This window comes from Periplaneta americana, chromosome 1 (assembly GCF_040183065.1).
Source record: "Periplaneta americana isolate PAMFEO1 chromosome 1, P.americana_PAMFEO1_priV1, whole genome shotgun sequence".
Lineage (NCBI taxonomy): Eukaryota > Metazoa > Arthropoda > Insecta > Blattodea > Blattidae > Periplaneta > Periplaneta americana.
The window spans coordinates 207,999,284-208,012,250 of record NC_091117.1 but is presented as its reverse complement, the minus strand read 5'-3'; the positions used below and the strand labels follow the sequence as shown (position 1 = coordinate 208,012,250).

Below are 12,967 nucleotides of genomic sequence, written 5' to 3'. Positions count from 1 at the left end.
AATCTAGGGCGCACAGCTACAATGTCAGCAGAAGATCCTAGGTCACTAGTTCAAGTTCTGATGAATGTAAGTGGAATGACATTTGTAATGGAGAATGCGGTGTTCGAGACACTGCTTCATTAATCACCACCATCACCGTACTGTTTTAATATAGATCAGAGTTTCTCAAACTATGGTCCGCGGACCACCTGTGGTCCTCGAGGTCTGCCCTTGTGTTCCTTCTAAAAAGACAGAAGAAAAAATAAAATTCAAACGAATTGGCGTATCACACTACAGCTGAAAATCTCAGAATTTGTAAATGACACCCTAGACCATATATGTAACAGATAACTCCTCGCCACGTTAAAATCAGCAGCACTTTAAAGAGAACAACCGCCAGGATCGCCACCCGAACACGAACACGAGATGGCAGCACAGTCGCTAATGCAATTCAAATGGGTATTATGACGTGACTTCTTATGTAACAACTAGATGGCAGCGTAGTAAACCTGACCAAGTTGTTAACTTGTGTTCGCTTCTCGGCGATAACTTTTTTTTTTTTTAACGTAACTAATTTTTATACATGTTACCTTTCTTCATTTTTATAATTTTGTGTAGTGGAACTTATTATTTCGCAACTCTGGCTCCAATAGGAGAATTTAAAAAACTCTTGGGAGATCAATTTTCTTCCCGAAATAAAACAAAGATAAACAAACAAATTAAAGAAAAATAAAAGAAATACACATGTGGATCTAATACATTGTCCACATGCCATCGGCATCTATCACTGCCTGGCATTTTCGGGGCATTGAGTCCACCAGATCGCGGAAATAGTTCTGGTCCTTAGCGAAATCTTCCCAGGTAACCAGAACATGATCCCAGAACTGATCTGGATTTTGAGGTGGGATGTCTCGATATTTGTCAATCCTCCTCTTTTTCATGCTTTTCCGTGAACCGTCTTTGAACGTTTATGGCTGTGTGCGCGGGGTGATTATCCTGCTGGAAAATTAAATTTCCATCGGAAAGAAAACGATTATAAATTCCAAGAATCCAGCTCTTTCGCTTCTGTTTTAAAGCCAGTGCAAACATATCTTATCGCTAGCTATAATATAATTCTAATAAATGAAAGTTAATATACGAATTAAGTTTTGTTATGTTTGAATGCACATTATGTATTAATTTACTAATATTTCTTAGGTACCGGTATGTAGTTATTATAATCACTTTCATGTCTTAAAATAAAACTCAGTTGTATGTTACCTAGTTGAAATAGGCCACTTGTTTCAATTCACTAGCTACTATTAACTCTAGATTCTATGTTACTAGCTCTTCAACTATAGCCGATGTCAATAGTGCTTCAAAATACGCAGTGAGTAAATAATAAAATGTTTCAGCAGCAATTGCTTCTTTAGGACGAAATTGCATATAATTTATACATGAACCTAAATTAGAGAATTTTATATGATACGGAATTCTCCTCGGGGTTTTCTGTACAGTTGACTACACACACATTCGTGTAATTATTGTCACCTGGTGGTCATAATGCTGAGATTTTTCTAAACAGAAATTCATATTTAGCATTATAAAATGTAACCATACATAATAATTATTATTATTCAATAGCAGTCAATGCAACTTTCATTTATCAATTCTCTGTACTGTATGAATCATGGCTACTGTAATAGGTTACGATTTTACACATGTTTCATGACTTACTCCAGAGTACAGAATTTAAATAATAATATCAGCCAATAAGAAGTTGTCTTATATATGCAAAATCATTACCAACTGCTGTTGAGTAGTTAGAATAGTATTAACGACAGTTAAAGTTAAGTGTTGGTTATTTTAAACAAAATTATGTTGGAAAAATGGAAAATATCTTAACAAAACGTTAAAAATAAACCAGCTGTTAATTTAACATTTGTTAAGCCAAATTAAACATTACTTGGAAAAACTGGCCATAACAGTAGTTGAAGAAATGCTTCAATTGTTAAGTTTACAGTTAAAATGGAATAACACACTGTTATAATTAAACAAAGGTTGAAGAAACCGGGCCCTAGTCTGTACATTCAAATGGTCACGTACTGTACGTCGTACACCAATAGTAGAACATGCAAAATTGCATCTTTACTTGTTGAAAATCGGGCATGCTTTGGTATTTTTTTTTCTGTTTTTGCAGATGACGATATAAGAAATTTTCTTCTGTTGACATTAACTTAATTAGTTAGGGCCTAATATTAATATAAAATTAATTGAATTAAAATTAATTTTAATTAATTATTTCTGCATTAAAATGTAAGTATACTTGTATTAAAATATGCTACATAAGTAATAAATTTGCTTTTGAAGGAAAAAAAAAAGAGTAAGTGGTCCGCGGAACTATTCTGACTTAAAGAAGTGGTCCCCACTTCAGAAAAGTTTGAGAAACGCTGATATAGATTATCCCCATAGCGCTCAGAGGGCTAATGGAAACAACTAAGTGACCTTAAGGTTACGTTTCATACATTTGAATTACGATGAGTCTTTGCTATTTTAATTGTAGCCTACAGTGTGTTTCCATTAGAGATGTAGGAATTGCGATAAGTCTATTATTAACTTATTAAAATCGATTACAATACAATTATATTATTACATTTTAATTTTTTTCGTATTTGACCTGTCGTTAATGGCAAAGTTTCTAGCCCAATAATTTTTCGTGGATTGATAGAATAATTAGGAAGTTACTCGTTATTTGATGTAAGGTACATCACAAATAAACTTTTGTCATGTCTGGGCGGTTTATTTATTTATTTATTTATTTATTTAAATTTAAATATACAGAAGAATATAACTACAAACAAACAAGAGAAATAGAAATAAAATGATACAAACAATATAAAACAGGAGATACAGTAGACCTAGTATTAACAAAATTTGAGACCGAATGAGCAGCGCTCGTGTTCGGTCGCAGTTCAGATATAATATTAATAGGCCTATAAGAGAATATAAAATAAAATAGGAAATAGAATTAAAATTACAGTTACAGAAATTATATAATACAATATTAATGTAAGAGAAATATAGAAAATAAAAAAATAATAATAATAAAAATAAATAAGTAAAATAAAATACGAACTAAAATTTAAATTACAGCGGCAATGGAATTATATAATATAATATTAATAGTAGAGAAGAATAATATCGCACTTGAAAAGTAGGACTGTATATTTCAAAATTATAGAATACAAATATAATATAGGTTGATTAATTCATACACATAGGCTATAAATTTATTTACTCAAGTTGAAGATATTAACACATTTCTGAAGTATCTAAAGTTTGAAAGTATCTTTTTCCCTATTAAAACTTGCCATAATTTCTTTCTTTCGCTAAAACTTTAATTAGTTCACTGTTTTCTCAACCCTTTTTTCCCGATAACAGTTTGGTATTTTGCACATCTTTCGCTCCTCTACCGAATGAAATCGGTTTAGTTTCAAAAACTGTTTTCCCTACCAATCTTTTCTATTGTTCTTTTTGTTCTTTTAAAATTATAGCACATAGCCTATTAACCTGTTGTTTCTTATAGGATACTTTGTGAATTTAAGGGTTAAGGAACCAGAAATGTGTGGAAATTATGGAAGTGACAACGGCGTGTAGGAAGTTCAGAACAACAATACAGCAAGTCATTTAGCATGGCTAACTGCATATTACAAAATAGCTCATTTTTTGTAATAAATAGGTTTTCTTCAGAACACGTAAGAAGTAATTGGAAATATAAAACAGTTTCCTCTCATACATGCATGCGAAAATAGTAACGCTTGCTGAAGGATTCCAGTTGAGAACTTACCTCTCAGATAACTATGGCACTTGAGTACAAGTAGGGGCCTCGTTTGACCCCCCAACACGAATGGCAGCGTCTCGGACATGCCGTTGTCCCCCCTGTCCATTAATTCCCCCAGCTCGTCGGCCAGCGACGGCTGCACCATCGCCATAACACTTGCTGTAAAATAGGTGTTACATTACGTGTCAGTATAGGGAGTGAATGTGGCCCACTTCACTATTACATGATGAGGCGAATAAATAAATAAATAAATAAATAAATAAATAAATGAGTAAATGAGTAAATAAATGAGTAAATAAATAAATAAATGACTAATAAATAAATAAATGAATGACTAATAAATAAATAAATGAATGACAAATAAATAAATGAATGAGTAAATAAATAAATAAATAAATAAATAAATAAATAAATGATTAAATAGAGTAAATGAGTAAATAAATGAGTTAATAAATAAATGAATGACTAATAAATAAATAAATGAATGACTAATAAATAAATAAATAAATGGCTTATAAATAAATAAATAAATGAGTAAATAAATAAATAAATGAGTAAATAATTGAGTAAATGAGTAAATAAATGAGTAAATAAATAAATGAATGACTAATAGATAAATAAATGAATGAGTAAATAAATAAATAATTAAATAAATAAATAAATGAGTAAATAAATAAATAAATAAATGAGTAAATAATTGGGTAAATGAGTAAATAAATGTGTAAATGAGTAAATAAATAAATGAATGACAAATAAATAAATGACAAATAAATAAATGAATGACTGATAGATAAATAAATGAATGAGTAAATAAATAAATAAATGAGTAAATAAATAAATAAATGAGTAAATAATTGGGTAAATGAGTAAATAAATGTGTAAATGAGTAAATAAATAAATGAATGAGTAAATAAATAAATGAATGAGTAATAAATAAATGAATAACTAATAAATAAATAAATAAATAAATGGTTTATAAATAAATAAATAAATAAATGAGTAAATAATTGAGTAAATGAGTAAATAAATGAGTAAATAAATGAATGACAAATAAATAAATGAATGACTAATAGATAAATAAATGAATGAGTAAATAAATAAATAAATGAGTAAATAAATAAATAAATGAGTAAATAAATGAGTAAATAAATAAATGAGTAAATAATTGAGTAAATGAGTAAATAAATGTGTAAATGAGTAAATAAATAAATGCATTAGTAAATAAATAAATGAATGAGTAAATAAATAAATGAATGAGTAAATAAATAAATTAATTAATGACTAATAAATAAATAAATAAATGGCTTATAAATAAATAAATGAATGAGTAAATAAATAAATGGATAAATAAATAAATCAATGAGTAAATAAATAAATGAATGAGTAAATAAATAAACAAATAAATAAATAAATAAATAAATAAATAAATAAATAAATAAATAAATAAATAAATAAATAAATGTTTTCAAGCTTTTCAGTACAAATAAATCCGTTTCCTATCTCTAATTCGCTTCAAGACGAAATATATGAAGGAAACTGTAAACATTGGTTCTTTTGAAAGTCGTAATTTCGTTGCAAGCACGTGTCCTACATGGTTCGAAAAAATAATTATAGAATCACATTTATCACTCCTGTGTGTGTATTTGAATAGCAGCTTGGGCAGAGAATGGTGCAGCAGATTGGAAATTGGAAAGCGGGTAGGGAAAACAGCTGAATAACGTCCTCGCGGTCTGATAAGCGTCGTTCCTTTGGTGAATGAATGCGGGACGTCCTGCCGCCACTAGTACGTAGAAGCAATCGATACCTTGCATTGGGAATCGCTACAATTTTATATCGCACAGCAATTCCAAGCTGTCACCGCAGTCTATACAAATATTAATCTCTTTGTCAATCTCTCCAGTTGCACTGAAAGATAGTGGTTTTGATATTGCGAAAGTTTGTTTCGCCTAGGGACTTCAATATATACACCGTGTTCCGCTTATAAGTATAATAAAAGAAATAGTTATAATTTCATAACAATGCATGCAAATGGGTTAAGATTGGTACCATTGTAAAGAGGAAATTGGGAAGTTTTAATCCATTGTTGTTACTTATTTTTAGAAGACTCACGCATGCGCAGATCATTAAATAAGAGAATTCGTATCGTATCTTTAGTCAGTCAGCATGTGGACGCCACAGCAGAAAGCCTTTTGTGTGCTGTCATTAGCAGAACATAGATCCATAATTCGTGTACAGCGCTTGTTTCGCCGTCAGTACAATCTTAGACCGAGGGAAGCTGTACCGACGTACGTCTCAATAATGAAATGGGATAGGCAGCTCAGAGAAACAGGAAGTTTGTTGTCTAATGCAGGTAAACATTCCAAGCGTAAAGTGTCTGACGAAAATGTCGAACGCATTCGCGAGGCATTTCAGAGAAGCCCGCGGAAATCCATTCGACAGGCTAGTGTGCAGTTGAACATCCCACCAACAACAGTGCATACAGTGCTCCATAAAAGATTGCGTTTGCGAGCGTACAAGCTGCAACTTCATCAGATGATTACGCCGAATGATAAACTGGAACGAAAACGCTTTGCAGAAACAATGTTGGATAAAGTGGACGATGACGACACATTTCTAACTCGAGTCTGTTTCTCAGATGAGGCAACCTTCCACGTCAGTGGAAAAGTAAACCGACACAATTGTCGCATCTGGGGGTCGGAAAATCCAAGTGTCGTAATTGAACACCAACGGGATTCCCCTAAATGGAATGTTTGGTGTGGGATCATGCGTGACAGAATCATTGGTCCCTATTTCTTTGCTGAAAAGACAGTCACTGCAAACACGTACCTGGATATGTTGCAACTGTATGCTGTGCCACAACTCCCAGATGGAGCAATTTTCCAGCAAGATGGGGCTCCACCACACTTTGCCAACATGGTTCGCACATTCTTAGACGAACAATTCCCTGCAAGATGGATCGGAAGAGGATCACCGTACATCACATGGCCTGCCAGATCACCAGATCTAACACCACCTGATTTTTTCCTGTGGGGGTTTGTTAAGGACCAGGTCTACAGGACGCCAGTACGTGATTTGGCAGACTTACAAGAAAGAATTTATGCTGCTGTCAACAATGTTACACCACAGATGCTTCATAACACTTGGGTCGAGGTTGAATACCGGTTGGATATTTCCCGTGCCACCAATGGAAGCCATGTTGAGGTTTATGGAACATAAGGTAACAAAAATTCCCAGTTTTCATTCTTTGTAGCAGTTGGTTTCAACTATATACTTGTATTAATTCAGAAGTTATAGCTATTTCTTTTGTTATACTTATAAGCGGAACACGGTGTATTTTTTATCTCATCTCCACACATACAACACTGTCTTAAATGTGAGTGCGTTCTACAGCTTTCCTGCATATTTTAAAGATGAAGAGTAAACAGTGCCGAATTTAGGCTTAGGCAACCTAGGCAGTTGCCTAGGGCGGCAATTTCCAAGAGGGCGGCATTTTCTCTTTCTCTCTCTCTCTTTCTCTTCTTTTTTTTTATTTTCATTTTACAGTGTAATTTGTTTTTAAAACACTTGTTGGTAAATCTTTTCTGAAATTTGTTCTTGAACATCTTGTGGAAGTCGAATATTGTTTTGTTTTTGCATTGTCATGGTCGAGGCGAGAGTAAAAGGAAAGTTGTTGTTTTCTAATGGCAGGCGTTTGACAATAAAGTCATTTGACCTCTTGCACTCTAATATTTTTCAAAGATATTATCATGGTCAGCCACTGAAGCACAGATTTTGAGGTGTTCCGAATCCATTTCTTGGTTTGAGTTGCACAATGGGCAGTTAGGGGACTGATATATTCAAATTCTATGCAGATGTTTGGCCAAACGATCATGGCCTGTTGCCAATCTAAATGCAGCTACAGATGATTTTCGTGGTAAATCGGGAATTAACTATGGATTATGATGCAGAGAGTTCCATTTTTTCCCTTGAGATTGTGTTATCAAATTTTGTTTGTTGAAGTCTAAGTATGTAGATTTAATAAATCTTTTCACAGAGTAATACGTAGATTTAGTAACAGAGTAAAAGGAAAGTGTGCAGCTGCATAGTTATATTGTAATGCCGGTGTCACGTTATTACACTAAGAAACTGCTTAAATTTAACTGCTTGTAAAAACAAGAATCCTTTGTTGAAAATCAAATTGGATGTGTGTTTATTATATTATCGCTATGAATAGTAACCAGAACTCTATTACATTTCCAATATATATCGTCAACAATACTATTTAATCACTTTCCAGCATGTGCACTATATAATTCGATATGAAAGGTTTATTACGTAGGGAGTTGGAGTTTATTTTCCAATTTACTTTATACTTCCTGCCGAAGTAAGAAATACTCGTAATAATTATACCACCAATAAAACAAATGCTTCAAAATAAACTATAGTCTACCCTTCACAAATCAATTTTGTTCCAACAATGAATAAGTTAGAATATATTTATTTATTTCTTTGCATCGAGTCTAATGTGCTTCGTCAGATCTACTTTGACATCATCAATGTTTTCTCTGTGAAGAAAGTGCCCACTCTCCAGTATTACCACAATAACGGATTCTTCATTTTTTCCTCGACTGTATTCTAGGAAGGTTACATTATGCCAGCATTGCAGGCAACTAGTCAACCTTTTAATGCTTTTGTTAGCAGGTTTGACAAACTGTGAGTGGACCTACAGGTACATAGTGCATAGTGCTCTCTCCCTTCCTCCCGTGCTTTCTCACTTGCTCCTCCCCAAGACAGCCAGCGCTCACGTAGTAACTCGGTCAGGGTTTCAGTTCGATTTGTCAATCTATGTATATTGCTGGAGAATAAGATTCTCAGGAAATATTTGTTGAGGTGAATATATATTTTTAATTTGTACAATCGTTCGTTTTTTGTTTTTTGATATAATTTGCGGTTTATTTTAAATGCATTAAAATATAGAAAATGTACAATAACGACGTAAGAAGGCTAAAAAAAAAGGCATTCAACCTTAAAATAGGCAATGGGAGCTAAAAAAAAGCAAAATAAAAATTGGGCCTACCGTCCCCAAATGTGTGGAAACGTGTTTATCTCTAAAAGGTCTTTTATATATACACTCAGTTCAAAAAAAGCATTTTGCCTAACATCCGGGCTCTACTTATGAGGTTTTAATCCGTCTTCGGACGTTGACTAAACAACAATTTCACATATTGTCATAAACTGTATCCCTGACCCTCCCTACATCGCACATTTCTCTCGCCCCACATGGGTTGTACGTACATTTCCTGTTTTTGGGGATCTCGGGCAGCTTGCGACGCCGTCTCTCCCCGGGTCCGGGCCGGTGCTGGTCCACCCAGTTGGAGAGATGCGCGCCCCCTCCATTACTCCCCCCCTGCTCGTCGCTATGCAGCTGTAGACTCATCCCCGAGCCCGGCGTGCCCCGTCCACTGCTGGGGTGCCGGCTTCGAGTCTCGCTGGGCACTGTATCCTCGTCGTCCAAGTCCCCGGACGCCCGGTGCGGCATGGAGCCCGTGCTCGTCGTGGGACTGCAGCACCCGGGGTCCTCCAGGCAGTCGCCGTCGTCGCTCTTGGACGACGTCGAGTCTTCGTCCAGCAGCACATCGTGCACCAGGCTGGCACAAACAAAACAGTGCATCGTCAACTAGTTGTGCTACTGACAGCAGGGGAATGATTTCATATGGAGTTTGAAAATAGAGACGATTCTAAAAATAGCAAAGTCTTAATATTTACAATTAATATTTGAGGAGAAAAATTTCGCTCAGGCGCCGGGGATCGAACCCGGGTCCTTGGTTCTACGTACGCCGAATTCAATCCACAGCACCGGACCGAACCCTCCTCCTAGAATGTTTTTCCCTTTTGGCCTGACTCCAAGTTAGGCATATATGTTGACGTATATGTCCAATGTCAACTGCCATTATATTAGGAGCGCACTCAGTTGAGTGCTATTCATAGACATTTCGCTAGCCCGCGCTACGAGCGTGCTATCGACTGGTTACTTGTACAGGATTCATATCATATCATATATCGTCACCTGAATGCAAGAACTAGGTAACTCGAAATTTGCGTTTTTTTAGTTAACTCTGTTATACATAGCAAAAAACGCACAGAATGTAATGCAAGAACTAGGTAACTGATCGAACGATACCATCGACACTATTTTCTAATGTACCAAATAGGTAAAAGAAAACGAGAAATATTTTTAGTGCAATAAATAAGTAAATAGGCAATATCTCAAAATAGGAAAAATCAAGTTACCTAGTCCTTGCATTCAGGTGACGATATCATATGATATATCATATATAATATCATATATCATATCATATATTATATTATATATCATATCATATATTATATATCATATCATATCATATATTATATATCATATCATATATTATATCATATCATATCATATCATATCATATCATATCATATCATATCATATCATATCATATCATATCATATATCGTATCGCTAACACTGGTTTATGAATGCGTAAAACGTTAGTTCGCTGATCATCCACCGGAAGTCTGCGCTAAGAATGTCTAAGAATACGGCCCCTAGTGATTAAATCATTAATATACGGGATTGATCAGTAACGCTCACCTCTTAACCCGACGCATTATAGGATCCTCCGACGCATTGCGTGCTTTTTCAGAGATCACACCACGAACTACAAAATTTTGTATGTCGATATCAACCGAGGAATGGTTCTATAAATATCTTAATCAAAGGAGTAAAAATTGAAACTATAGTTGGATTATTTTTTATTTATAAAATGTGTTCTTAAAGCGTTTTATTCAGTAAGAAAATTAAAAATAATTACGTGACAAACGTATATATCGCAATTAAAATCTTGCGGTGTTAAACATCGTGAAGCAGAACGAGGACACTTTGAACGTCTCTTACGACACAGGTAATATGCACTTATATTCATTTGAAGTCGTTTATAAACATTTTCCCCACTGAACAGGTTTTAGAAACTAAGGTAAGCATTCACTACATCGTATCGCACTCATCGGCTCTCGGCAAATCTGTCCATGTTTTTCGGATAAGCAACTTTTCCGATGCGTGCGATCATGGCCTTCTTTAATAAATAAATTTTAATTGGTCAACTGTTACTATTATGTTGTGCCATGTTCAGTGTCGCGCCAAAATGGCAGACGGAAAACTTATTTCGCTTGTAGAAAATTACGAAGAATTATATAATTCAAGGCGTTCCCATTACAGTAATCAAGTCGTTTCTTGCATAAATATATTATATAACCAATATCTCTTTCGTTTCTTCCTCTTCAATTAAGATGCATGAAGCATTTACAAATTCTTATTCGCTAACACACATAATTAATTGACCTAACCTCAAACTCCTCCGTTTTTAACAATGTCAATATCGTACGACGTCATGTTTTAAGGGGAGAGGATGGTATTTTTGGTGAAAAGTGAGTAAATTTAAAAAAAAAAAAAAAAAAAAAAAAAAAACTTTAAAATACTCTGTGATATGTGTGGAATGCATACCATAACATTTTGTGGGTATTTGTGCCCTTATCGGATGTTAAGTCGCCATTTTTAAACTTCCTGAGTTATGGATTTTCAAAAACTCGCCCACTTTTATTGTTGTTTCTGGTAAATTAAATTAAAAAAAAAAAAAATTAAATACTCTTTGAATATGCGTGGAATGCATTGCATAACACTTTGTGGGTATTTGTGCCCTTATCGGATGTTGAGACGTCATTTTTAAACTTCCTGCGCTATGGATTTTTAAATCACACGCCCACATTTATCGGTTTCCAGTAACTTCAATTTTTTTTTGCTACATTACCAGACAAACATGGATATAATTTCTGAACTATTAAAGTTACATGCATGAAATTTAGAATACACATTCATTAGACTATTAGGAAACTTTTCTCTGTAACAGAATTTTGTTAATTGATTTCATTTAAAAAATACGTCCGTTTGTTTGGAAGAAAAGAAATCAGAAAATTGTTATTAAATTTTAATTGTTTATTTTACAAATGTAGGTACTAATATAAAATTTCTGTTACAGGCAGTTTGTAGAACATGCTTTTGCAAATGCATTGCAAAAAACCGTTTGAATCTATCTTTAAAAACGGTTTAGATATATCAGTTTTAGTACAATTCTGCATTGGGTATATATTTTTTTTTTCAAATTTGGGCTCCCAAATAATTTTTTTTTCAAAATATTTATATTTGCTTGAATTGCTACAGCTATGAGCTCTCTACATACAAAAAATTAAAATTTTACACCAAATAGGAAAAAAGTAAAAAAAAATACCATCCTCTCCCCTTAAACAGTTGATAGGGGAATCCGATGAGGTGATGAGATAGAGCCGTTACAGTGAACGTTGCGTGCGATTCGTACGAGGAGTGCGATACGATGTAGTGAACGCTTACCTTAATGTTACTACCGTAGAAACTGCGGCCGATTTCGTGATAACTGTGCGAGGTGTATAACGGGAAATGCCTCAGCTTGCAGTATAAAAGAAGCGTCATATATGGAAGACACTATATATCTGCACAAGTTCGCTGTATGCAGCACAACCACGTTTCCGTTTCAGATTGGAACTCATGTTATAAGTTGTTTGTAGTTTGCAACATTTAGATGACGCTAACAGAGTGTTAACGCCTGAATCACAGCAGGTTTGTAAGATATAGTGCCTGTATCAATATCGTATAGAACGTGCTTTAGAATTTGAATATTTCTAAGCTCATATACATACCGGTCGACTGATGCCAGTATTTTCCAACCTGCTTAATTACTTTTGCTTTCTTCTCAAAGAATCCAAGATAACCCGATTATCTTCCACTCTGATTTTTAAGGAGAGTTTGATGTAAGATAGGTATCCCTGATATGGCCATAATAAGGTCTGAGAATTTTTCTAGCCGCCATTATGAAAAAAAAATGTAAACCACTTTTTTCTTACTCGTTCTCAGTCTAATGGACTTTCTTAAAACAATTTCCTTTCCCCATAAAATAGCTTTAATTGTCCAAAAAGTCCCAAATTCCAAAAGTCTACCTAGTGGCCATATCAGGAACATGTGCACATGATATGGCCACCCTTGTTCCATGTTCTACAAATCGTGCTTGTTTTCAGTTTGATAGCGCAGCTGTGCTAAAATTAAATAGTTTTGGTG

The 12,967-nt window shown here is 34.1% G+C and overlaps 1 protein-coding gene across 1 annotated transcript in view; it reads right to left on the bottom strand.

The window, feature by feature from the left end:
- Aplip1 (JNK-interacting protein Aplip1) overlaps positions 1-12,967 on the bottom strand; it is a 122,960-nt gene that overhangs the window by 39,910 nt on the left and 70,083 nt on the right. Inside the window, exons 2-3 of the mRNA XM_069836563.1 lie at positions 9,074-9,426; positions 3,806-3,958 (exon numbers count right to left, since the gene is read on the bottom strand). Of these exons, the coding sequence (XP_069692664.1) occupies positions 3,806-3,958; positions 9,074-9,426 (506 nt within the window). The remainder of the gene's footprint in view (positions 1-3,805; positions 3,959-9,073; positions 9,427-12,967) is intronic.